This window comes from Sciurus vulgaris, assembly GCF_902686455.1.
Source record: "Sciurus vulgaris genome assembly, chromosome: 11".
Taxonomy (NCBI): Eukaryota; Metazoa; Chordata; class Mammalia; order Rodentia; family Sciuridae; genus Sciurus; species Sciurus vulgaris.
This window is the reverse complement of record NC_136472.1, coordinates 114,089,441-114,114,980: the sequence shown is the minus strand read 5'-3', so window position 1 is coordinate 114,114,980 and position 25,540 is coordinate 114,089,441. Positions and strand designations below refer to the sequence as shown.

General features: G+C 48.8%; 3 protein-coding genes and 1 long non-coding RNA gene across 17 annotated transcripts; 3 read left to right on the top strand and 1 right to left on the bottom strand.

Moving 5' to 3' along the window:
• The first annotated feature begins 37 nt into the window (after positions 1-37).
• On the top strand, positions 38-5,007 carry LOC306638771. The gene is made up of 2 exons (XR_013757553.1): positions 38-244; positions 744-5,007. It is a non-coding gene; the product is annotated as an uncharacterized lncRNA (long non-coding RNA).
• Positions 4,106-17,665, bottom strand: C2CD2L (C2CD2 like). Of its 7 annotated transcripts, none has more exons than XM_079102080.1 (17): positions 17,528-17,640; positions 16,543-16,719; positions 13,716-13,829; positions 12,161-13,187; positions 10,141-10,236; positions 9,680-9,799; positions 9,410-9,520; positions 9,213-9,329; positions 9,012-9,123; positions 8,785-8,893; positions 8,069-8,133; positions 7,852-7,979; positions 7,586-7,760; positions 6,785-6,886; positions 6,512-6,648; positions 6,139-6,424; positions 4,106-5,181 (listed from the first exon to the last, which is right to left on the bottom strand). In XM_079102080.1, the coding sequence occupies exons 4-17, from the start codon at positions 12,512-12,514 to the stop codon at positions 4,970-4,972; spliced, it is 2,124 nt and encodes a 707-aa protein (XP_078958206.1). In that variant the 5' UTR covers positions 12,515-13,187; positions 13,716-13,829; positions 16,543-16,719; positions 17,528-17,640; the 3' UTR covers positions 4,106-4,969. The 7 variants fall into 7 exon arrangements, with proteins under 7 accessions (XP_078958206.1, XP_078958207.1, XP_078958208.1 ...); XM_079102081.1 differs by having other exon boundaries at positions 16,550-16,719; XM_079102082.1 differs by lacking the exon at positions 13,716-13,829.
• DPAGT1 (dolichyl-phosphate N-acetylglucosaminephosphotransferase 1) lies at positions 10,274-22,768 on the top strand. 8 transcript variants are annotated; one of them, XM_079102092.1, is made up of 11 exons: positions 10,274-11,308; positions 14,803-14,863; positions 17,503-17,572; positions 18,709-18,829; positions 18,993-19,206; positions 19,458-19,604; positions 20,751-20,835; positions 21,229-21,417; positions 21,726-21,813; positions 21,977-22,132; positions 22,211-22,768. In XM_079102092.1, exons 3-11 carry the CDS (start codon positions 17,511-17,513, stop codon positions 22,274-22,276), a joined length of 1,128 nt encoding a protein of 375 aa, XP_078958218.1. In that variant the 5' UTR covers positions 10,274-11,308; positions 14,803-14,863; positions 17,503-17,510; the 3' UTR covers positions 22,277-22,768. The 8 variants fall into 8 exon arrangements, with proteins under 8 accessions (XP_078958218.1, XP_078958217.1, XP_078958219.1 ...); XM_079102091.1 differs by having other exon boundaries at positions 10,274-11,395; XM_079102093.1 differs by lacking the exons at positions 10,274-11,308; positions 14,803-14,863 and having other exon boundaries at positions 17,491-17,572.
• A 784-nt stretch (positions 22,769-23,552) lies between these two features.
• Positions 23,553-25,103, top strand: H2AX (H2A.X variant histone). The gene has a single exon (XM_079102099.1). The coding sequence runs from the start codon at positions 23,650-23,652 to the stop codon at positions 24,079-24,081; it is 432 nt and encodes a 143-aa protein (XP_078958225.1). The 5' UTR covers positions 23,553-23,649; the 3' UTR covers positions 24,082-25,103.
• The last annotated feature ends 437 nt before the right edge of the window (positions 25,104-25,540 follow it).

The window sequence follows — 25,540 nt, the reverse complement described above, 5'->3', positions numbered from 1 at the left end:
CCGCGGAGAACCGAGCCGAAACTTACCCAGCGTCGGCTCCAGGGCTCTCCAATGCTCCACCTCACACCATCTACCGGGAAGGCGCTTGAGCGACGGCCAGCGGCAGCCAATCACCGCTCTCGGACAAACTGGCAGCCAATAGTCGCTGCCCCTGACGGAACCCGTGCGCACCAAAACACGGAAGGGGCGGAAACGGTGGGTGGTGCTCGCCGTCGCGGCGGGAGTAGGGGGCTACCGGATGCGGGTGAGGATAGCGTCGGTCAGAGCTGCGGGGTCCAGGCTGTGAGCAAGCTGTGGGGTCGGGGGTTGGGGCGCGGGGGAGCCTCGGGGCCTGAATTTCCCCTATTGCGCAGACTCGGCGCTCGGGACCAATGGGCATGCGCGTAGCTGGAGCTTGGCGCCCTGTGGGGTCTCCCTCTGGTTTATTGCTTTAGTTAGCTGGCCGCGTGGGCAGCACTAAGGAGGTGCGGTAGGCTAGCTGCCCAGCGCTGCCACCCACTCGGCACAAACTGATGGCCCCATGTCTTAAATATTGTTATTTTTGTGCCCGCTTCTCTTTCCCCCAAATCTCGGCTTCGCTTGTCTGCAGGCTCAGTAAGCGACAATGCCATCCATCCACTTTTTCGGGTCAGAAACCTTGTAGTCCTCCTTATTTTCCCTTTACCCTTCACATTGCCAAGTTCTGCGGATTTAATGTTCTTAAACTCAGGATCTCTTACATACACCCCCGTTTATCTTTGCAGCCTCCATCCTAAGTCCATGAACGACGTCCAGCCCAGATTTCTCGTGCACTCTTGTTTCGCTTCAAAGCATCCTCCACGGAGCACGTACTCACTATGATCTTTACAAAAAAACGGATCAGATGAAGTCACCACGCTCCTTTAAACAAGTCAAAGCCTTTCTGTTGCCTTCAGGGCAAAGCCCCTAAACCAAACGAAGCCTTTGAAATCATATCCTTCACCTCATTGCTTGCTCCAGAGCCCTAATTTTTTTTTTTATTTTATTTTTTTTAAGTTTCTCCACATCTAGTCGCCTATTACTTCTCCTGCTTTGTACCTGCTATTTCTGCTCCCTGAAATAATCTTTCCTTTCTCCGTCTCACATTTATTTTTTTGATTACTACTCATTCTGGTCTCAGTGAAGCTACTTCTTTTAAAACCCAAAAGTTTTCCTTGACAATCCTTTCCAGTATTTCCCAGTACAGCTCCATCACGTTATATTGTTTGCTTGTTTACTTGGCTGCATCCTAGTAAGTCTAGTCAGCGATGGGGGTCAGGGATTGTATCTGTTTCTTCACATTTATAACCCAATCACTTAGTCCAGTGACTGAAAATTAGTAATTTACTCAATTCAAGATGTCAAATCATGTACCTTAGTAACATTCATTTAGATTAATATTTTATTGCCTTATAGTTTTCTATATCTTCTAACCTCCAAATAAACCTAATGTATACAATCAGAAAACACATTAAATGTTCAATATAAATAAGTTTAGAGATGCATTAAAAATAGATCATGATTGGGGGTGTAGCTCAGTGGTGGAATGCTTGCCTAGTGTATGGGAAGTCCTGGGTTTGTTCCCCAGGACTGAAAGAAAAAAAAAATTACTGTTTGTGCATGTGTTTTGTTTTTAACAATGTAAGAGTGAAGCCAGGTGCGGTGGTGCACATGTGTGATCCCATTGCTTGGGAGGCTGAGGCAGGAAGACCTCAAGTTCAAAGCCAGCCTCAGCAAGCAATTTATCCAGGCCCTAAGCAACTCAGTGAGACCTTGTCTCTAAATAAAATACAAAAAAAGAAAAAGGGCTGGGGATGTGGCTAAGTGGTTGAGTGACCCTGAGTTCAATCCCCAGTATCAAACAACAACAACAACAAAAACAATGCAAGAGTGTGTGGCTTTTTCTCCACCCAGTTGTGGTATTGGGAGTTGAACCCAGGGGCACTTTAACACTGAGCTACATCCCCAGTCCTGTTTTTGTTGTTGTTGTTTTTAATTTTATTTTAAGACAGGGTCATGCTAAGCTGTCAAGGCTGATTTCAAACTTGTGATCCTACTGCCTCAGCCTTCTGAATTTCTAAGATTACAGGCAAGTGCCACTGCACCTGGTGCTTGATTCCTATTTAAAAATAGGATTAAAAATATAATTCAAAATTAGGGGCTGGGGTTGTAACTCAATGTTCCAGTGCTTGCCTGTGAATGTGTGAGGCACTGGGTTCAGTTCTCAGTATCACATATAAAAAATAAAGGTTCATTGACAATTAAAATTTTTTTTAAAATATAATTCAAAATAACAAAATACTGTTATTCATTCAGAAATATAGTTATAATAGTACTTCATGAAATGCCAAGTTCATTTTAATTCCATTTTCATCACTGAAAATGGCTATTATCTTTATTTTAGCATTTTCATGAAAGAAAAAGTTCAGTTATAGAGCTGTGTGAACTTCAACATAGATTTCAGAGCAGAAGTTTCAGTATTGCTCTGGGCTCCATCTCTGTGTTTCTACAATTTTAAGGCAGTGTCTTGCTGTCTAGCATAGTTTACTTCGATCTCAATCTGCTTCTGTTGAAAGCAAGTCACAATTTTGGCTGGATAATCCAGACATATCCTGAGATTTGTTCTTTAAAAGCTCTTACCAAAAAAATTAAAGCGTAATTCATTCTCAATAAAAGCTGTGGATCTCTTTTGAAAGTGTGAAATGGATAAAGTTGATGAAATTGTTTCTTATTTCATTTGTTCCTTTTTTTTTTTTTTTTGTGGTGCTAGGCAAGTACTCCATTGAGCTCCATCTCAGCCCTGCATTAATTTTTTAAATGCCTATATTTGAAATGAGATCAGGATTATCTTCACTATAACAATATGTGATTGCATTGATCTCTGGGCAGCTCAGCACTACAAGCTGAGTACAATTTCTAGTTACCATCTATTCAATCCTAGGTCCGGTGGAAATCTGCCCTCCATCAACGAAAATTTCCCATGAAATTACAAGTTCATTGTGTTTGCCTGTCTGTCTTACTGGTAAACAAACTGCTCCTCTGTAACTACCATAAGTCACATTTATCAGGTCAGGGGAAACAGCTTGAAAAATCTCTTGAGTTTTCATGACCTAGATTTGAACCTTTTACTACATAAAAATTAACCAAATATCCAAATATTTGCTGTTTCTAAATATCCCATATTCTGTGACTAGAATAGACAGGAGCATGGGGAATATTAACAATGCCATGCTGTCTACCCAAAGGCACATAGCCTGAACCCTCTGTGGTGCAAGTCATAGAATGTCAAGGCTAAAAGTAACCTGAGTGATTATTCAGATCACCTTTATGTTAGAGATGAGGAAGCTGAGGTCCAGAAAGGAGAAGTAGCCTGTTCAAGGTCACTCAGTGTGTTCCTGGCAGACTCAGTTTTCCTGCCTCTTGGTCCAGAGCTCTACCCAGCATTCTGTAGCAGCTTACCTGGTTTAAGGTCTGTGTAAGATCCCAGAAGACAGAAACCAGGGACAGAATTTGCTAATATCTATAGCTCCTTAAAACTTGCGCACAATTAGGAATAAAAGGGTTTTTATTATGATGAACCACTTGAAAGACTTCCCCCTCCTGGGTTTCTTCTGAGGCAATAATTAATGCTTACTCAGCAATGGCGATGTGCAACCAACTTCTAAGCACTTTACTCATTTCCATCTCACCCATAACTGAATGGTAGCTGCTATTATCACAGTCCCCATTTTACAGAGACGAAAACTTTAAAATGAGGCACCCAGAGATTTTATAACTTGCCCAAAGTCACATGGGTAAACTAGTGGAGCTGGGACTCAAATCCAGGTAGTCTCATTGTAGAGTTCACGCTCTAAATTGTACTTTGTCCTGGAGGGAGCAGCCTGCTGAAGAAGAGAGGATGGACTAGCTGATTGATGTTTTTGCTGCAACGTCACCCTTCCGAGCCTCTTGCCTCTTCTATCTTCTCTCTACATGTACCTTTTCCCCTGCAGGAACATCTGTCCCATCTCACTAACTGGATCCCTATCTCTCATCCTCCCAATCCATGGTATCAATCCATGGCTTCACTATTAGCTTTTAAAAGGACAAACAATTGCCCAATTTATAAACTCCAATTTAACTTTAATTTAATAAATTAAATTCCAAGCCATCACACAGCAATGGACATCATCATCCCCCAACATACAGAGGTGCAGCCCTGCTCTTGCTCCATCATCACACAGTCTTTAAAGCCCCTCAAACCATCTCTCTGGGGAAGGCTTCCCACCAAGCTCCTGGCTCCCTCCTTCAAACTGAGTCACTGCTCAGGGAGAAAGCATCAAGTACAAAAATGGTAATAAAGGGGGAGGGAGGGATGAGGAGCAGCAGGGGAGGCAGGGAGGTGGGGAGTACCTGCCCCCCATCCTGGGCACTGGCCCGGCTTCCTATGAGCTGCCAATGTCCTCAGAGGCAGACACTGGTGCTGGTCTGAGTAGGGACCTGAGGGAGGTGTGGGAACCCTTCCTGGGAATTACCTACTCTCCTGGTACAGAAAAGAAGGGTCACCTGGGAGAGATGCCTTCTGTCATCTGTTTGCTGAGGGTCCTAGACCACATATATAAATAGAAAAGAGAATAAATAAGGGAGGATCTGCTGAGGAACTGAGCACCCTGGGACTCCTCTTGGGGGCCAGTGTCAGCAGGAGGCCAAGGCTTCTGAGGAATGTCCACACATGCCAGGACAGAGCCCATCTCTTACTCCCAGCCATGAACTTTCTTCTATGTCCACAGCAATGGATGCCCACCTCTTGAATGCTTCCCATTGCAAGTACCCTTCCAACTGGCCCCAAAGCCCAGGCTAGACAGGGCTTCCTGGAACCCAAGGCCTTTCCTGGCCCTGGCACTGGGAATCCAGGAAGGGGTACAGAAAGGGATGTGGGGAATGGGCTGAGAGAACTCTTGCCCTCTCCGAGCTCAGGAGGTAAGGAGGGCCCTCAGAGCTGGGGGCTGGGGTTGCCATTGGCCTTGGGTTTGGATTTGAAGGAAAAACGCTTGATAAGGCGGCGAGAAAAGCTGCCAGCCTTCTTTCGGACACTGGGTGTGGCTGTCGTGTTGGAGAGGTCATCGTGTGATTGGCTCAGACCAGCTTCCTTCTGTCGAGGCCTCCGGCGGAAGATGAGCTTAGTGCCACTGCGCAGGAAACTCACTGTGGGAAAAGAATGTGTAGCTGAGGCAGAGAGAATAGCATGGAGTGGGGTGAGGTGAGGGACAGAGAAAGAACCAAGGATGGAGGGACAGAAGATGAGGAACAGGACCAGTCCCCTGGCCTAAAGTCAGAATTTCTTAGGAAAGTAGAATGTGCTTTATCCATCTTGAGGAAGAAATGGTGAACTCATAGGGTTCCATGTGCCCCTCTGACTCTGGCCCAAAGAGGAATGTCACAGGTCAGCTGCTCTGAGAGGACAGCCTGGAATTGGGCCTCTTTCCTATGGAGAGACAAAGGCCATGTAGATGGTGTTCCCCAAACGTAGGTTGACACTAACTTATTTACAGCATTCCAGGGTGTGCATAGGACGTGGCGCATCTGGAAACATCAATGAGGTAAATTCAGGACGAAGAGGATGAAGAAGGTGCTTATAGAGCAGGCTTTGAACTTAGGAATCTCATGATCCCAAAAAGTGATACAGGCTTAAATCATAAATAGATTCATGGTTTATAAGCTCATTAGTCAACAGATGTTTCAGGGTAAGTCCTTCATCCATTAACGTTAGGTCTACCAGAGCTGTCCACAGCCTGTGTTACCACCAGAGGTACAATCCTAAGGTTGGCCAGGGTAGAATGTCTCATACTTATGGGGGATGGGTAGGTTCAGTGCACAGGGGATGAAATTTTTTTAGAAAAAAAGGAAGGCACACAGGCCTTCAGACCTAGGAAGAAAGAAAAATGGGGGTAAAGGGAAATCATTTGGCATCCCTTCCTGTCACCTAAGCCTGTCAGATCCAGGCCAGGAACAGAAGCACCAATTTCCCTTCTCTAGCTTAGCTGCACTTAGGGAAGGAAGAAGTCAAGTCAGCTGAGACTCTCATGTCCCTAACTGTCTAGTAGGACCCAGGTCACAATACTGGGTATAAAAGCAGGGAATGTCCTTCCAATATCTTCCCACCTTTGTGATCCTTGAGGCTGCGGGTCTCCAGGGCACCAGTAGACCCTGTTTCTGACTCAACATCATCCACCGATGGCCTCTCAGAAATGTCTGAACGAGTTGTCTCATCTGCTTCCTGGACACTCGTGGGACTAGAGAGGGCATCTAGGGGTCCTGGGGATGTGGCTGGTGGGTCAGAGGGAGGTGAAGAGGGACCTCCACTGGTGCCTGCATCATCCTGCATTGAGGCTTCCAGGGAGGCTGCGTAGCCCAGGGATAGTGCCAACTCGTCCTGAGCAATGGGCACCTGGCAGAAGGGATGAGTTTTAATGTGCAGAAGTGACCCGTTAGGGCTTTTTCCCTATCCCAGCTCCTTTCCCCAGAGCTCTGTTACCTTGGAAACCCCAGAGATGATGAGAGTGCTGCGCTTGGTGGGTGTCTTCTTGGCTGCCCGCCCACTGGGCTCAGTCAGCTGGCGAATTGCTGTCTCTGCTACTGGGTCCAAGCCATTGGAAAGGTGGCTCTCCCCTGCTGGGGGCCCAGAGAATAGATATTCTGACTTCTCCCTGGCATCTTCTTGGGCTGAAACTCCTCCTGCCCACCCAAAGTGGTTTTTGACTATAGGGCACCAGTGCCCAACAGTCACACATGCCCACTCCCCACTCACGGCTACTGCTGTGGGAGGCATTGCTGGGGCCGCTGCTCTCACTCAGTACAGTTGTCGTCTTCTCAGTCACCTCCACCTTGGACGGGGAGCGGGAGGGGGAGTCTGGTGGGTAGGGGAGTGTCAGTGAGCTGAGAGGTGCTTTGGAGTGGCCCCCCTACTATCTTTGTCAAGATGCAACTTTGGTCGACTCAGAGGCAAGGATGATTAAGGAATGATTAATCACAAGGGTGATTAAGAAGATGTCATGGGGACAAAAAGATACCACAGGAACCAAAGTGTGGGAAAGTGCCATGGGGCCCATTTAAGGGTATGAGGGGTTATCATAAAAATATGGAGAGTGTACAGAGGAGGTACAGGGGTCCATGTGAGTAGGGGAACTGCCATGGGACTCCTGTAGATGAAAGAAGTATGATGGAGGTCCACTGGGAGAGAAATGCCACAGAGGCTACTGGGTGTGTTGGAAGACCCCAGGGTGTTGGAAGGTTGAAAATGGAGCAAAGGACAACTTGTCAGTTGAGGCCAGAGTCAGAGGAAAGAGACCCATGAAAAGACAGAAGGGAATGTGAGCAGGTAGAAAAGCAAGAGTTCTATATGAGGGCTGGTAGATTCAGAAAGATTGAGAGTGAGAGGAGTAGCTAGAGAAATGGAGGGATGTAAGGAAAAGTTTGAGAGATCATGAGGAAGAAGTGGCAGGATGGGAGCAGAATGCCAAGAAACAGGTTCCCCCTTTCCCTGTTCTGCCACAGGTTTATAGTATATTGCCTCTGGTTAGAGCTGGGCTCCCAGGCTCCTCCTCTTTACCTAATTTGCCATCTACACGGGGCCGGGACTGGACAGTGGTAACAGTGGTGACAATGGTGCCATCAGGCATGATGGTCCGATCCAGCTCAATCTTCTTGGTAGGTGTGATGCTGGGGCGTGGAGTGGAGGGAGTGGGTGTGCCCAGGTTCCCAGGGGAGCCTTCCTCATACTGCAGCTGCCAAGGGGTGGGAGGGCAAGGGGTCAGGGCCTCAGAGACTGCCCAGCCCCTGTGTCCACCCATTCCCCCCCAGGGATCAGCTTCTCACCTCTGCTGCCATGGTGGCTGCTGGGCCCAGGGCTTTCCCTGGCCCTGGGGTGAGTGGGCACACCTGTTTTCGAGACAGTGGTCTGGAGGGGGAGCCCACAGGCAGTGTGGCCTGGCCCAGGAGCTCAGCTGGGGACAGGGGTGGCACTGTGAGCTGGACCCATGACCAGGCCCCACTCAGCACCCACCCAGAGGTGCCCCTTCTGCCCCACACTCACTGTCTCCACAGCTGCCACTCCTTAGCACTTTGAGGGTCAGCTCCCGGCTCTGGGGGCCCAGATCCCTGTGGACCAAGAGGAGATACACCCAGGAAAGGAAAGATTAGTACACTGAACCCACTCTTTGGTCCATCACAGGCCAGAGGCAGAGAGAAATATACATAAATTAGAAAGGGTACTGGTGCTCTAATCAGATTATCCTGACCTTAAATTCCTCCCTCTTTCCAAGAGAACAGGGCAGAATCTGAGTGGAGAAAGCTTTCCTCAGCCAGGCATTCAAATGCCCCAACCCCACTCTACCCTGTCTAGCTGGTCACTCACAGTCTCAAACCACCCTCTTCCTTTTGCTCAAGCTGTTCCCTCTGCCAAGAATACTTTCACATTCTGTTGTTCCATGCCACCTCCTCCATGAAGCTTACTCTGATCCTTATTCCACTGTAAGAATTAGTACCCCCACCTAAACACTTCCATGGCATGTGTGTAAACATCATTGGCATGCTTGTACTATCTTCTCTGCATACCTCTGTGATTAACCCAGGGGTTGGGGCTGTATCTTGGTCATGTCTTTATCCCAGGACCTAGGCCAGGGCCTGGCATATGATCGAGGCTCACACCAAAGTCTACTGAAAGCAGAGCTGATTCATGCTAGGGCTAGGCTGGAAGGGTTTCATCCTCAGTCTATGGGAGCAGGGGTTCGGGCCAGGGTCATTCCTTACAGAGCCAAGTCATCTGTCCATTCCACCTCAGGACCAGCCCTCATAGGCTTGGTCCACTTTTGTTGCATGGGGTTGTCAAGCTCAGCTACACAGCACAGTTCCTCATTGCCTGTGAGTAATGAGAAGTTAGAAGACGCTCAGATCAAAGATGGGAAGCTATGGAAGAATGGCAAGGGAGTACCTGTGACTGTGGCCTTGGCAGTCCCCCAACTGCTTCTACCTCTCACCTCTTAGTTCACTTCCCAGATGAGATGCTCGAAGCTGCCGTAAGAATAACCGGGTAGGTCTGTTGATGGACGGCTGGGCCTGGGGCATCATGGGTGGCTTCTCACTGGGTACCTAAAAGGAGGTAGAAAGAGTAATAATCCTGATACAGTGTCCTGGGGATAGGGTGCATGGAATCCTTTTGCTTTTGGGTTTCTACTCACGAGGCCTCCTGGGGCAGAACAAGCCCTGAGGTTGACCATCATGGCTGGCTGGGTGCTGACTATGGCATCCTTGATCAGTTCCTCAATTGTTGAGAGCTCTAGTTGCTCCTCACCTCTCTGCAGAAAGGAGAATGAAAAGGTGGAGCTCCTGCTTTGCCTGCCTCCCTATACTGCCTCTTCTCTGCCAGCCTACTTACCTCCCTGGCCTGCAGCTTGGGAAGCACCGTCAGACTGAGTTCTGGGCGATCAGTGAAGGCCCAGGACACTAGCAGCCCTTCACCAGGGATTTCCTCAAGGTTGACTTCCAACTGGGAACAGAGTCAAAAGGATTGGGTTGACTTGCCCCACTCCCAATTCTCTAGGACCCTCCCTTCATAAATTCCACCCCAGAGAGGAACCAAACAGAAAATGCTGGGCCAACTGAACTGCCCATCCTACCCAACTCAGTTGCCCACATTTCTATCCACCTGTGTTGGTGGCAGTGTCAGAGTGACGTGGTAGGTCTCCATGGAGACAGCAGCCGGAGACTGCTGGGTCACAGAGACTGGGAACCGCACCTCCTCAGCAAAGAGCTGGCAGCGCAGCACCTGAGGACCGGTGAGGCAGGGTCAGACATGGAAGCAGTGTGCTCACCCTGCTGTACCCTGCCCTGTGATGGTTCAGCAGAGCCCTCCCCTTTTCTTTGGGGCTTCACCTTTTTGGAACCCTACGCACCTAAATGAATCAGACAAAAGCCAGATTCCTTTCCCCAGACAAATACAGATATATACACACAACATTTTGCCCATAACTTTAGTGGAATGCTCAGATCAATCCTTAGAGTGCTAAGGCATTCACAGACTCTCCAGGTTAAGAACCCTCAAGACTAAAGGGAACCCTTGGGATCAGCCCGGCTCAGGCCCCAAAGAGGGCACTGCCCATCCCTTACCATGGTGCGCTCTGATTGGTCTACGCAGGTCACATGACTAATGCTGGTTCTGGGTGAGAGTTGGGGCACCTCCTCAAAGGCAATTTGGATAGAGCTCTGAGGAAGTAATGCAGGCACAGGATCAGTTCTCTGGAGCTACCCCCCACATGGCTGGCCTGCTTAGTTGCTGGCTGGGCCCTGGCACTGCGGACTCTTCAGCTGCAGGCTGGCTTCTGGCCTCTCCTTGGCTCAGGGCTTTAGGACAAGAGGTATTTTCCCTCAAGACCTACCTCTCCAGGGGTTTGCATCTTCTAGAGGCTGGTGAGAACTGCATAGCTAGACCACTCCTGAGACTAGATAGTCTTAAGCTGAAGATTCTGGATCCCTCCTGGAATACCAGGAGCCTCCCTCCTCCCCCCCACCACAGATCCAAAGAAAAGTGTACACAGGGGGAAAAAATAAGGTATTCATTATCAACTATATTATATAAAAGCTGGGCAGAGAGGGACAGAACTGAGTTAAGGGTGAAAACAGTAGGGTCACTTATTATAAGATAAGAGCTGGAGAAATGAGGCCAGACCTTCAATAAGAAAGCTCAAGGGTATGACTCTATCTAGACTCTCCAAGATGAAGAACAGCTCAGCATGGCTTTGGGAAACTTCACCAGAAGTACTGGGAAAAGAAGCAAGTTCAGAGGGCTCAAGCGTCCAGGGTCCTGGCTAATTCCTCAAAGCAGACAACAGGATGGTATTGGTGAGCAGAAAGCTCCTTGGCTTAGGTCTTGAAAGAGTCATTCCCTAATTCATCCACAGTTGTGAAGAACTGGATGGGAAGGCACAGAACGGGTGGCAACTCTTTCTTGAATCTTGAGATGGAAGAAACAAATCCGCAGGGCTCACATGCCTGGCAAACCAGGGAAAGCCAACTTTTTTGCTCTGATAGCTCCCATCTTCAAAGACCAGGCCAAGGGAGACAGGAAAATGGATGCTTGAAACCTCAATCTCCCCACCCCCTGCAAGGGAGGCCAATGTCCAGCTGAGTCAGCTGTCCCAGGGAGTTGCTTCTGACCTAGGGACAAGGTGCGTGAAGAGGGGCGGGTTCAAGGTATAAACTGATAGGTGTCATCTGGCTTTCAGCTGACCAATTGGGAAGAGGAAACAAAGCAACTTGTGGCCACTTCTGTTTCCAGGTATTTAGGGAGCTAGTAGGGTAAAACCTCTAGACTTGTGTCTGGAAATGGAGAACCCTCTGAGTAAGTCACTGATAGACTGTGAAGGTAAGGAGAGGTTGCTGGGCCAGGATGGGAAAGGGCCCAGAAGAGGGAGACCTCTGCCTTCCACCTAACCTTGGTCTCATGATCATGCTTCCTGCCCCACTTCCTGGGAGGCCAGATGCTCATGGTGCAATAGGAGGAAGTAGGCTGGGCTGGTTAGTGCCTGACCCTCAAGGAGCAACTCCAAGTTCATTTACTGGAAAGGACAGGGTTTCCAATCTGCTCTTTGCCTGCATATCCCCCCCCCCCCCCCCCCCCCCCCCCCGCCCCCCAACAAATACAATGCAGACTAGCATGGAGGAAAAGGAGATGTTTGTAGCAGTGAAATTACTGATGAGCATGGGGGTAATTCGTGTTCCCTGGGGGATGTGCCTGGCCACATCAAGGATTTGGGGCATGAAATGTTAACTGGGTGTGGTGGTATGAGAACCAGGCAAATTCCCTCTGCAGGTGCACCTGTCTCCCCTTGCCCAACCAGCACTCAGGCTAGGCGGAAGTGCCCTCAGGCACAGGGATTAGCGTTGCTATGAGAACAGTAACTTGTGCCTGGGTTTGAAGCCAGAGAGTACCTAGTCCACAAAAATAGATTTGGGACATAACTGGATTTCTACAACCCCCAGCCTCACCTGCACCATTTGATCTGGGAGGGAAGAGAAGTCATGGGTTCCCCAGCTGATCCCCGACCCCCATCTCGCCCTCCTAGTATAAGCAGTCCCTCTACTGGAAGGGAAAGCTAAAGAGACCTCATAGGGGTTTCGTCCAACTCACCCCGTCCCTGCAGGCCTGCTCATTCAGCGCTCGCACCCAAGCCCGCTGCCAGTTCTCCCGGAAAGACTTGAAGGCAAACAGCGACGCCAGGAGGCCCCGGACTCCTGGTTCCTCAGGGGCGCCGGCTCGAGTCGCCCGCAGCCGCAGCAGCGAGCGCCACACGCCCAGCTCACGCAGGGAACCCCCGGGCTCCGTGGCTAAGGCGGTTCCCGGGCCCCGGCCCCTCCGGGCCCGCGCCAGCCACAAACCCCGGGCATATTGCAGTAGCCAGCCAAATACCGTGAGCAGCGAGGCAGCGAAGAGGAAAAGCAGGGCCGCCCAGCCCACGTCCTGCTGCCCCCAGCCCAGAGCCATGCTCTGCGCGGGCTCGGGTCCCGGTCCGGGCTTGGGCTCAGCCGCTGCCCCGGGGGAGCATGGCCCGGGCGGGCCTCGGGGCGGGGGCGAGCTCCCCCGGGGCTGGGCGCGCGGGCTCGGGGGCTCTCCTGAGCAGAGTGCCTGGGACTAGTGGGTGCCAGAGATCGAGAAGAGGTCCTTAGGGGTCGCGACGCAGGAGCTCTCTCTCTGAGGCCCGGGTTCCTCGTCGCTTGGTCCAGCGGTCCGACTTGGACTAGTAGCGGGCCAGCGCCCGACTCCTCCTACCGCGCGGGCCCCGCCGGACCCGGGCGGGGACTGATCTGCGGAGACGATGGAGCTCGCGGACCGGCACCAGCTCCGGGAGGTCTGCGTGCGCAGAGCTGACACTGACAACACCGCCGGCGCCCCGCCCCCACCCGCCCTTAAAGGAGACGCATCCCGCGCGGGGAGGGGCCCGGCCAGCCTGGCGCTCCGAGCTAGAGTAGGGCGGAGGATGAGCAGCGAGCAAACAGGGTTCCTGACTTGAAAAATAGGCGGGTTCTTTGACTGCCCCGCCCCATCCTGCAGTCGGGATGCACCCCTTCACCCCAGCTCAAGGCAAGAGTAACTTCACTTATCTGAGACGCCGCCTCCGTCTTCCCAAACGCATCTTAGATTTCTTCAGGTTGGGCGCCTGTGGGTTTAAGAAGGCGGTGACCCCTGTGGAAATCAATACCCCCTTCTCCCAACACCCCCAGGCTTTGCCGCTTCTAGATTCCCATTCCGTGGTTGAAGCTAGGCCCGGGGTAAGAGGCGCAGGGCATCCTTCTCAGACAGAAGTGCCTGGCAGGGTGTCCTGCTGATATGACAGAAAGCGGAACCTGAACCTGGTAAAGGTTGAGAATAGAACATGGAACCTTGAATTCCCTCCATCACCCATCAACTCCCTTCCCCTTGGGGCTTGGACCCAGGAACACCTCCATTTAACCTCCTCACTCGTGTGGGTTTGTTCTGGAGATATTTCCCGAGCCCTAGGATGCATCTGTTCTTAAAAATAATATATTTCCATAGTAACAGCTCCTGCCTATGGAGCACATGCAGAGAGGGTGGTAATGAGAAGGGAGCTGGCAATGTAGCACTGGACTATCAATAGATTTGGCCAGTTGACCGCGCCATCCAAATATGTGGGGGATATCCCACCCATCCCGTAGTGCGGACTTACAGTCCTAGCTACTCAGGAGGCTGAGGTGGGCGCAGCATTTCAACCCAGGAGTTGGAGATCAAGTAGGAGTTCAAGGACAACACAGTGGTGAGAGCTTCAAAAACAATCCCCGGCCTCAAAAAAAAAAAAAAAAAAAAAAAAAAAAAAAAAAAAAAAAATCCAAACCCAAATATGTGCTATCCCAACAAGTTTTCCCCAAAATGGTGTTATAGGTATATTGCCCAATTTCTGGTCTCAGGATCTACCTTTTTTCTAGATTCAGGGAGTGTATTCCATCCTTATAGGTTTGGGGCTCATTTTTGCTTTCTGGGGATGGGGAAGGAAAACCATACAGAAGAATTCAAAGACATTTCTATGCCCCAAGAGCCCCTTCACACACATGGGAAGGTCTCTGGCACATAGTGCCTTCCAGAGAGAGGTAGAAGGGGAGGTGTTAAACATTTTCCAAATTCATTTGGTTGTCTAAGGAATGAGTGCAAAAGAGTCAACAATGCCTTCTGAAGCATGGGTTGCAAGGCTAGGAAGGACCTGGCAGGTCAGCAGCAGGGTCATGTGAGCCAGAGAAGGCAGAGGGGTAGCCTGAGATATCCTTAAATTTCACTGTAAGAAGTGATGGGGAGAGATGGGTGATGAGGTAACCTTGCTATGGCCCTACTCACACAATATCACCAAACTCCAAAAACAATGGGGATTCCTAGAGTCTCCATTTCTAATATCAGGGGAGCAGAAGATGTGAAATCAAGGGAGGAGAAGTTCAGAGCCAGAACCCAAGAGGAAGTGATGGATGGGCAGAGCAGCCAGGGTTAGAGGAAAAGATTTTGCAGGAAACCTCCGCATGCAGGGCTTCTTCTACCAAGAATCTTTCCTTAGGAACTTTTGGATCTCCCAAGGATCTCAGTTCTCTGAGTTCCTGGATTTATTTCCTCAACTCCTCCACTAAGTGCTTGGTCCTAGGCTGCCAGATCTGCCTCAGAATTCAGTCTTACATGAATCTTCTTAGTTAGGCCTCCAATCTTCCTTCCACCTCATTTCATTTTGCTTTATATTCTAATTGGTTGTTTACATGTTTGTTTTTTCTGTTCATCAGGAAATTGCCTAAGAGTGAGGACCATGTCTTACTCATCTCTCTTCCCTCATATTCAATCAAGGTACTTTAAATATGCCAAAGTTCTCCTAAGGGGAAGCAACAGCATTTATACCACTTTGTGCTCCCTATTTTACTTAAGAGTTTCCTATGCACATAAGTATGGATTTGCAAATTGCTTGTAATTTGAAGAAGTGTAACAGAAAAAATTCTAATATATGTGTGAACACTAAGAATTTCTGTACTGTTTCCATCTTTGGAGTGGAATGGGAGATCTTAGGGCTTGCTTTCAGCTAAGGACTTCTGCTAGGGGAGAAGTAAAAAGACAAGGAAAAAGACTCGGTGCCAAATACAGTGGCACATGCCTGTAATCATGCCTCTTAAGGCTAAGGCAGGAGGATCACAAGTTCAAGATGAGTCTGGGCAACTTTTTGAGACTCTGTCTCAAAATAAAAAAATAAGAAGGGCTAGGGATATAGGTCAGTGTTAGAATACTTCTGCATTCAATTCCCAGATTGTTGGTGGGGAAAAGGAGCAATTCAGCTGCCTAGACAGAGCTACAATTAGGGTCCTGCAAGTGTCACAGTCCTGGACTATCAAGAGCAGTCTCATGGTCTTTTTGAGTACTGTGAAATATTTTCAGGACAGGCTTAGTCTGGAAATAATCTGGACTGGAGTGGGCACAGTGGGGAACATCTGTAATCCCAGTGACTTGGGAAGCTGAGGTAGGAGGATCACAAGTTCAAGGTCAGCCCCAGCAACTTAGTAGGACCCTGTCTCAATAAATAAAAGGGGCTGGGCATGGTGGTACATGCCTATAATCCCAGCAGCTCTGGAGGCTGAGACAGGAGGATGGAAAGTTTGAAGCCAGCCTCAGCAACTTAGTGAGATCCTATCTCAAAATAAAATATAAAAAAGAGCTGAGAATGTGGCTCAGTGGTTGAGCCCTTGGTTCAATCCCCAGTAACAATAAAACAGAATAAAAAGGACTAGGGGGGTTGCTCAATGGTAAAGCCTCTGAGTTCAATCCCTCATACCAAAAAAGAAAGAAAGAAAGAAAGAAAGAAAGAAAGAAAGAAAGAAGTGGATTGGCTTGGCTTGACTTATTTGGAGGTGCTCAGGGCTGCTCAGAAGGAAATGTATATCATAGACATTGCCTGCTCAACCCCAAGACTAGGAACAACTCAGATGATTTGTGAGTCCTAATGAATGTTTTTCAATATTCAGGCTACTGCTTTGAACTTTTACTAGAAAAGACCCAAATTTTCAAGTGAATCACATGTTTGTTTCTCTCTCTCTGATTAGTCTGATAATTAATTGGGCATTTACTATTATGGGAACAAAATTATTCAAATTATATGACAAATATCTAGGTAACCATTTTCTGATAGTAATATGTATATGTGGATGATGAATCCCTAATGCCTTATCTTTGAATAAGTTCTCTTACTTATTCAAAGGGATGAATAGGCTGATGATCTCTGGAGAAGAAAGAGTAAGGAAATTTTAGGGCTTAAGCCAGGAAGGAAGGAAAATTTATGGGGATTGGCCTTCTAATAATAATAATAATAATAAATAGATATAGACTGTATCTCAGACTGCAGGGAGTCTCAGTCTGCTCCTGATCAACAAGATAACTGAGTGCTACCTTCTCTGGGGATCCTGCAAGCTCCTCCTTTCCACCTGCTCCCGGCATCTCACTTTCACTCTCCTCTTTTGAAAGAAAGGATTTTCCACTCTTACCACTTACTGAAATCTTTTGAGAAATACTCTTCTTCAAGGCCCTCTCACTTTCTCTGGTCACAACTTGTTGCACCCTCCATAAGCACCGATTACCATCTATTCATCTTCCAGATGCAGACTCACGTGATGATGCCTTGCACACACATATCCTTGCGTCCTTAGCCCCATGGGGACACCCTGTGAAAAGGAAAACACTTGCCTCCAGAGAATTTGCTTGCACACACAGACAGAAACACAGAAAAACAAAGTTTGATGGAATACTATCCAGTAAATTAGAGGGCTTATGTGTGTACGTATTTATGTATTTTATACATTTTTTGTTGTTAATTATAGTTACCCTTCAAGTAGAAGGGGCAGTTTATATCTGATATGGAGGGAAAGGAAAGACTATCTTGGCCTAAAAAGAGCCAATCCTATCCTAACAACTAAAGTATGCCATATTGGAAAGGATGGACAAAGTGCCAGACTATTTTAGTCATCTCCTTAACTCCCAGGTGGTGATTTCTTCTCTGAAGAATGTAAGCAATTTGCTTGTGGGGTGTGTAAGGGAATGAAAATGTAGGTAAACTGTTAATTGCAGGGGAACAGGTGTCAAACAAAAGCACAGCGATATAGAGAAAGAAGCCTGACTAGGAGGGAGATGGGCAGGCTCACAAGAAGCTAGGTGTGGGTCTGGTTCTCCTGCCTCCTTAGCTCTTTCCCATGTCTGATCTTCTGTCTGCTTGTTCTGGAAGCTTGGCACAATGTAGTGATCCAAGAGTAAGTACAAGTCCCGAGTTAAATTCAAGACCTAAAGTCACTCCATTTCCTTCAGTGATGAGGTGCCGCCCTGGGTTGCCAGGCAACGAACTGTTACAGTGGGGGCAGAAGGTGGGTGGGATGTTGAGGGAAAAGTACAGAGTGGGAGGGGCTTTTCAAAAGTCTACGCTTTAGAACTTACATCATCCTTCTAAATTGCAGCTGCGTTTATGGAAATTGTGTTTACCTTGACTTCCGACTACGCTGACAACAGGTTTCCTACAAGTAGTAGGTGAGGTTCCACACCCTCGTCCTTCCTGCTTACCCCTGGCTTCCAGTAGCCACCTTCCTGGCTCCAAGGCATCCCAGATTAAGCGCCGGGTACTGGCCCTTTAAACGTGACCTGCGGGGGCGACCGAGCTAAAACTGACGTGGAGAGAGTGTGAGTAGTGTCGAGCACGTGGTACAATGAGGCGTTCATCTTGGAACCGGGCAGGAGGCATTTCCGCTCTGGGGTGTACATCTTTAATATTATGTTAGGAGACTATCCGCTCTTGCTTGTCTTTCTTTAATTGTTTTTCCACTATTCTTGTCATGACTCTACTCTCGAACAAGTGTAGTTTAAGTTAACACTTCTGTTCCCTCGCTAGTGCCCGTATTAAAAATGGCGCCGCTTCCTTCGGAGTTGATAGTTCTTTTGCATTCAAGATCCGGGCGGAAACTGTGTATGCTGTTGGAGCAGAGCAGAGCCGAGGTTGCTTTATAGAGCCTTCTGGGGATCCCGAGGGCGGGTCAAATTAGAGTTGTTGAGTTTTCCTCCGGCCGGTCTGAGAAGACCCTGCTCGTGGGGAGCGGCCACTCCTTATGCTGAGGTCTCAGGGCTGCTGCCCAGCTTGCCAGTTAGCTGAGTAGGCGGCGGAGCGGAGCCCCTAGCGGGTTAACATGTGGGCCTTTCCGGACTTGCCCATGCCGCTGCTGGTGAATTTGATCGGCTCGTTGTTGGGATTTGTGGCTACACTTACCATCATCCCAGCCTTCCATGGCCACTTTATCGCCGCGCGCCTTTGTGGCCAAGACCTCAACAAAACCACTCGGCAGCAGATGTGAGCGGCGGCACACGGTGTCCCGGGCAGGGGTCAGGGGTGGGCAGGCAGGGGCGAGGACTTGAGGTGCTTGACTATGCGCGCGACCGAGAGCTAACCCAGGAGCCCCGGGACTCTGGGAAGTGATGGAAAAAACTGGTTAGCATCGGGAAAGGATGGATGGGAGACCCTTGGGTGGATCCGGAACTCCAGCATCGGTGCCTTCTTCATCCCCACCCCGCCAAAGAACTGGGAAGACTTTTATGGGTTTCCGTAACGTCTGCACTAGTGAGTGACCACGCCCTCTTTTCTTCCCCCTTCCCGAACCCTTGCTGCTGGACCACAGCCCAGAGTCCCAGGGAGTGATCAGTGGTGCAGTTTTCCTTATCATCCTCTTCTGCTTCATCCCTTTCCCTTTCCTGAATTGCTTTGTGGAGGAGCAATGTAAGGCATTTCCCCATCATGAAGTAAGTGAGTTAGTGGGGGTCTTTGGCTGGAACCTGGGAGGTGAAAGAGTTGGGGTTATTTGGACTTGGGGAAGGGGGCTGAGTAACGAACTGAAAAAACGGGAATTCTTGGAAAGAGGAATGAGAGTAGTATTAAATTATAACGTGCCTGAGCCTCCCCCAGTTTGTGGCCCTGATAGGTGCCCTTCTTGCCATCTGCTGCATGATTTTCTTGGGCTTTGCTGATGATGTACTCAATCTGCGCTGGCGCCATAAGCTGCTGCTGCCCACAGCTGCCTCGCTACCTCTACTCATGGTCTATTTCACCAACTTTGGCAACACAACCATTGTGGTACCCAAGCCCTTACGACCAATTCTTGGCCTGCATCTGGACTTAGGTGAGTAGCACTAACAATACTGCCCCTATGGCATCTACTTCACGCCCTCCCCCATGTGAGATATCCAATACAGCACACTTCCTAGTGCTCCATATTCTCTAAGTGTTCCTGTTCTGCCCCTGTGTTTACTCAGATCCCTTTTGGTGGCTTTTAATCCTGTGCTGTGTCTCACTACTTTTCTCAAAAGAATATCCTTAAATCCTCCCTCCCTAGGTGGCATTAATTTCTTTTCATACCATGTCTCCCCCCAGGGATCCTTTACTATGTCTACATGGGGCTGCTTGCAGTGTTCTGTACCAATGCCATCAATATCCTAGCAGGGATTAATGGCCTAGAGGCTGGCCAGTCTCTAGTTATCTCTGCTTCCATTATTGTCTTCAACCTGGTGGAGCTGGAAGGTAGGTGGGATTGGGGATAGGGAGAGAGAGAGAAGTCTGAGTGTTTAGGGGGTTGTCTTATGTATGGGCTTAGGGGAGTTCAAGAGGAAAAAAAACAATATGTGAGTAATTATAAAAGGTAAGGAAAGCTATTTACTTTGCAAATAACAATTGAGAGTTATTGGATTTGAGAAAGAAAAATAGCAGCTCTGTGGAGTGGCACAAATAGCAAGGCCATATCTTCTTCTATTGTACAGAAATAATTTCACAGACCCCAGCATCAGGATCACTCTCTGACCATGAAGGAACACAGCAAAAACCACTCTTCCCTCACAATCATGTCTGAGCACAGACAAAACCATGAGTACACTGAGAAACCCACAAAAATGACCGAGAACCTCTCAGCATGGCTTCTTACCAGTAACAATGGCTCCTCCTGCTGCTTAAATTGAAAAAAAAAAAAAAATACACACACACACACACACACACACACACACACACACACACACACACACACACATACATATATGCTTAATCATAGAATTAATCCTGCTTTCTGACAGCATTCAGGCCAAAGGACAACTCTCTTTCCTTCCACCTCCCCAGAATGTCCAAAATGAATCCTATAAAAAGTCCCTCCTAATACCCTACCAGAAACATTCTAGGGTTCCCCATAGTGTGTACTCTCCATAGTCACCCTTTGTATAAGTCAGTAAACCCAACTTTGACTATCAGTGTTTTTCTGATGGTCTTTGACAAATGGACATCAACAAGTGCTTATTAATGTTAAATACTTTTTAAAAATGTCATTTAAATCTTGAAACTACTCAGTGTAACAGGTATTATCGTTAGTCCTATTTTACAGATGAGGAAAGTCAACATATGTGACAGGGAAGGTCACATAGCTAGGAAGTAAAGCTGGTATTCAACCAAGGTCAGAATGGCTAAACCAAATTTAAGACATTAACCAGTTTTTGAAGGCTTTATAAAAATGGTGGAATATTTGAAATTGCCTAAGGAACATAAAAGACGGGTAGTGGATTCTTAAAAGTGACTTGGGTAAGGTGGATAATATAGCTGGGAACAGAACTTGAATACAGACAAAAATAGGATGAGGGCACACAGGGAGTATGGGTATTAACTTTTCCTTTTTCTTTGCTTCCAAAGGTGATTATAGAGATGATCATGTATTTTCCCTCTACTTCATGATACCCTTTTTTTTCACCACCTTAGGATTATTCTATCATAACTGGTAAGTAGCCTGGTGGATAAGAGAGACAACTATCTGAATACCTGGCAAAGATGGTCTTGATAACAACCCAGCTCTTAATGGAGAGGTTAAATCTATGCATACCTTTACTGAGTATTTTCTGGGTCTTCTGGTGGTATCATTCTGTCACTTTTTCCCTTGTGGTGCTAGGAAACCCATGACTTTGGCACATGCCAGTCAAGTACTCTACAACCGAGCCTGGTAGTATTCTGAAATTGTTCTTTGCTGAACAGTAGTTGGGGGTGTATGCTGTGGAGCCCTCAGGAATAGATGGGTTCATAGGGTCAGGATGAGCTCAGTGCCCAGAGTGTGTGATGTGGGAGAGAGGATTGGTAATGTCTCTTGCCACTGGCTCAGATGCTCTCTCTCACACAGGTACCCATCACGAGTGTTTGTGGGAGATACCTTCTGTTACTTTGCTGGCATGACCTTTGCCGTGGTGGGCATCTTGGGACACTTCAGCAAGACCATGCTACTCTTCTTCATGCCACAGGTGTTCAACTTCCTCTACTCACTGCCTCAGCTCCTGCATATCATCCCCTGCCCTCGCCATCGTATACCCAGGTAGCCACTTTGGGGCATCATTGCCTTTCATTTGGGATATCTAAAGCCAGCCTATACATTTACTCTGTAGATGTACCCCAGAGCAGAGCTAACTCTTTCCATGTAGGTGGCCTTTACAATTTATAAAGCACATTTACTTATATCATGTCATTTAATGCTCATTGCAGTTCTGTTCACACAGCAGAGCCAGAAATAGATCTTAAGTTGTTTGATTCCACATTTAGTGCTTTTCCTAGCAATTAACCACTGGCAGGAGAGAGTTCTTTGACTAGAGGCTCAGTCACATGAATCTGTCTTCCCCCCTGCAGACTCAATACCAAAACAGGCAAACTGGAGATGAGCTATTCCAAGTTCAAGACCAAGAGCCTTTCTTTCTTGGGCACCTTTATTTTAAAGGTAACAAGGTAACAAGGAGGTAAGGCCCCAGGCCACCATTCTGAACTCAGGAAATGGGGATCCTAGGCCTACATCAGATCCAAGGGGAGGTTGGCAGCATTAAGTAGATCCCCACTCCTGAAACATGGGAAGCTGAACTTCTCTTCACCTCTGGTCCCTCCAGGTAGCAGAGAGCCTTAGGCTGGTGACGGTGCGCCAGAGTGAGAGTGAGGATGGTGACTTTACCGAGTGTAACAACATGACCCTCATCAACTTGCTACTTAAAATCTTTGGGCCCATACATGAGAGAAACCTCACGTTGCTCCTGCTACTGCTGCAGGTGAGGTTGGGGATGGGGTTTACACCTCTTTGTCTCCTATTCTCCCTAGTTCTTATTCCAGTCCATTTCTCCTTGCAGATCCTGGGCAGTGCTGTCACATTTTCCATTCGATACCAGCTGGTCCGACTCTTCTATGATGTCTGAGTTCCCTGAAGATTGATCTTTACTGTAGCGTGGACTCCAGGGTCCTAATCTGGGCCAACCTCATGTCCAAGACTTCCTCTAGGCCCAGGACTCTCCCACTCTTCACTATACTCCAGCTTTTCTTGTTGCATTTCCCTTCACAGGTTATTAGTGACATTCTGGGCCTTTCTTGCCCTCCAGTGATATTAATTGAACTTTGCCTATGACTTTCTTCATCTTGCCACTTTCCCTTTTCATCTGATCTTTGCAGTCTCCTAAGGTGGGATGCAGCAGCTTTATTCAGATACCTATAATTCAACATTCAGAGTCCTGACTCAAGGAATATGCTGGGCTTCCACATAGAATATTGGTCAGTGTCCAGTTCCTTGTGGGTGAAGTCTATGGGCTACTGAGGAAGGGCCACTACGATGACATTTGACTTTAAATTAAGTGTTCTGATTAGTAAGGTGGGGGCAGATGTTCTCACTGGTGACAATAAAGAGTTGATTTTTTTTTCTTGTTCCTTGTAGGTATATTTCTTCTATGAGTAGATTAGGAAAGATAGGGAGAGTTGGTGGGGGTACTTCTTCCAAGATGATGCCCATCTCTCTGACACTTTTTGGCAAGCAGTAAACAGAACTGAGCCCAAACAGAACATGTTGAATAAATATTGGAACTGACATTTCAGGTGACATGGAGGGACACCGTATCTGTGTTCTTGCATAGGATGGAACTTTCAAGAGGTCTTATTTCTTTCCTTTTACATTCTTTTTGCCAGATAAGAGGAGGGAGTGAGGAGTGAACAGACCTAGATGGGGAGGTAGTGATAGTTTGTAAAGTTGACTCCTTTCCTTTAAAAATCATAGGCCAGAGCTAGGATTGTGGTTCAGTGGTAAGAGCATTTGCCTGGCATGTGTGAGGCACTCGGTTCGATCCTCAGTACCACATAAAAATAAAGGTATTGTGTCTGTCTACCAAAAAAAAAAAATCAGAGGTCATCCAGGTGGATTCAGATACTACCCTTTTTGTCTTCCGGTTCTGGTCTCCGGCTGTAGGGTTTAAACCTCCCGCGCTTTACACGGATTGGCTACAGCCGAAGGTGGGAGGCCGGCTGTATGCTACCGCTCTTCCTCTTCTTTTTCCCCGGGCAAAAGGTTTTCAAATTCGGCCAATCGCCAGGCGCGCTTCCCCAGCTGGGGCACGTTACGGAAGGGTTAAGCGCAACCAACCGGAGGCGGGTATTGGAGAAAAGAACCAATCAGGAGGGCGCGGGGGTGTGCCCTGGGGGCTTATAAGGGCGGCTCTGCGGCGCGCGCGGCAGCAGTTGGACTGCGGCGGGCGGCGGTTGGAAGGTCTTCGGAGGCGCTGTTCTTCACTGTTCTACCTCGCGCACTATGTCCGGCCGCGGCAAGACTGGCGGCAAGGCCCGCGCTAAGGCCAAGTCGCGCTCTTCGCGCGCGGGTCTCCAGTTCCCTGTGGGCCGAGTACATCGGCTGTTGAGGAAGGGCCACTACGCCGAGCGGGTGGGCGCCGGCGCGCCGGTTTACCTGGCGGCGGTGCTCGAGTACCTCACCGCTGAGATCCTGGAGCTGGCGGGCAACGCGGCTCGCGATAACAAGAAGACGCGGATCATCCCTCGCCACCTGCAGCTGGCCATCCGCAACGACGAGGAGCTCAACAAGCTTCTGGGCGGCGTGACGATCGCTCAAGGGGGCGTCCTGCCCAACATCCAGGCCGTGTTGCTGCCCAAGAAGACCAGCGCCACCGTGGGGCCGAAGGCGCCGGCGGGTGGCAAGAAGGCCACCCAGGCCTCTCAGGAGTACTGAGGGGTGCCCGCGCTGCGACCGGCTGTCCAGCCCTCCCCATGCTACCACAAAGGCCCTTTTAAGGGCCACCACCGCCCTCACGGAAAGAGCTGAGCCACGTCGGGCTGCTAGGCGTGCGAACCGCGGCGCCCGGCCCCCTCCCCTCGCGTCCCCGCCGCCTCCCGCCCTCCCCTCCCCCGCGCCCGCACGGCCTGCCGCGGCGCTAGAGGGCCTCGGTCCTTGTCCTGGCTACTGGGAGGAGGGGCGGGCTGGCGTCTTCCTCCGGCTCGGGCCCTTCAGCCACGGGGGACGGGGCTGGAGGCGCAGCACCTGTCCGCCTTGGTGTGGGTGACTCAGGCGCCACCCCATTCTCAGAATTGCTGGTGGGTTGCGGTGAGGCCGCAGCACCTTCTGGAACACTTGGCTTTCTTTCCGCTTTTACGTAGGGCTGAAGTGGGCAGCCAAGGCCAGAAGCCGGTAGCCCTTCAGGTGAGTTCCTCAGTTGCTGCAGCCTGGATGTGTCTGTTCTTCAGCGTGGTGCTTAGTTCTTGCCAGGACTTCAGATGTTGACTGTTGATTTCCAGGCTTTGAGAGAATCGATCACTTGTTTTGGTTTGGTGCCCCCTTGATGCCAAGTCCCAGGATTTTCAGTCATCTCCATCTTCATTCATAGGCCTATGTGGTGTGGCCAGGACAAATCCGATCTTTCCTCCTGAGATGACTCCTAGGAAGAAGTTTGGGAGATGGCAGAGGCCTCCAGTTTGGACTTAGAGCTGGTTGTGTAGATAGCAATAGAGTTGTTTGCGCTGAAAGAGACTGAAAACTGGGCCTGTCGGGCCTATCAACCCCATTTCCCCTTCCAGCCACTCAACTCGGCAATCCAAGCACCTAGATACCAGCACATGTCAGTTAATCTCTGGACTGAACCTCTCTTGGTTTCTGAACTGGAATTTTGCAGCTAACCCATCCACGACTAGAACCTTAAGTATTGGGGAGTTTCAGATGGTCTAATTTTGTTTATTAAAGGATTCTTTTTTAAAAAATGAAGTGTCTGGTTTTCATTTTTTATAAGAGTTGTAGGACTGATAACTTTGTATGCTTTCCTGAAGTGGGGTAGCAGAGACTAATGTTAAATAGACTACTGTTAATTGGAGTAGGGACAAACTAGATTTTCACTGATTTTTTTTTTTTTTTTTTGGGGGGGGGGGCAGTGCCGGGCCATTGTCCTAGGCAAGTGCTCTACCCCTGAACTGCACCCTAGGCCCTAAGCCATAGGATTTTAAAGCTATTCTCTTGCTTTCTTGGTGTTCCCTGTGAGACAGTGGATTTGTTTGAAATAATTATCAAGGCATAAACATTAAAGATGTTCCAGGAGAATGTTGGGCAAAAACGTTGGTCCTAGACTCCAAAGTAAGGTTTAAGGGTTTTGCCAGGCATTGTGACTCATGCCTGTAATCCCAACAACTCAGGAGGCTGAGGC

Bases quoted from the DNA above. Each gene is read 5' to 3' on its own strand.
- C2CD2L (XM_079102083.1), bottom strand. From the start codon at position 12,514: ATGGCTCTGGGCTGGGGGCAGCAGGACGTGGGCTGGGCGGCCCTGCTT. The intron at 10,237-12,160 runs GTGAGTTGGACG...TTACTTCCTCAG, and splicing joins AGCAGGCCTGCAGGGACGGG to AGCTCTATCCAAATTGCCTT. The intron at 6,887-7,585 runs GTAAAGAGGAGG...CCTACCCACCAG, and splicing joins CCGTGTAGATGGCAAATTAG to ACTCCCCCTCCCGCTCCCCG.
- DPAGT1 (XM_079102090.1), top strand. From the start codon at position 18,223: ATGTGGGCCTTTCCGGACTTGCCCATGCCGCTGCTGGTGAATTTGATC. The intron at 19,605-20,750 runs GTAGGTGGGATT...TTGCTTCCAAAG, and splicing joins CAACCTGGTGGAGCTGGAAG to GTGATTATAGAGATGATCAT. The intron at 21,418-21,725 runs GTAGCCACTTTG...TCCCCCCTGCAG, and splicing joins CCTCGCCATCGTATACCCAG to ACTCAATACCAAAACAGGCA.
- H2AX (XM_079102099.1), top strand. From the start codon at position 23,650: ATGTCCGGCCGCGGCAAGACTGGCGGCAAGGCCCGCGCTAAGGCCAAG.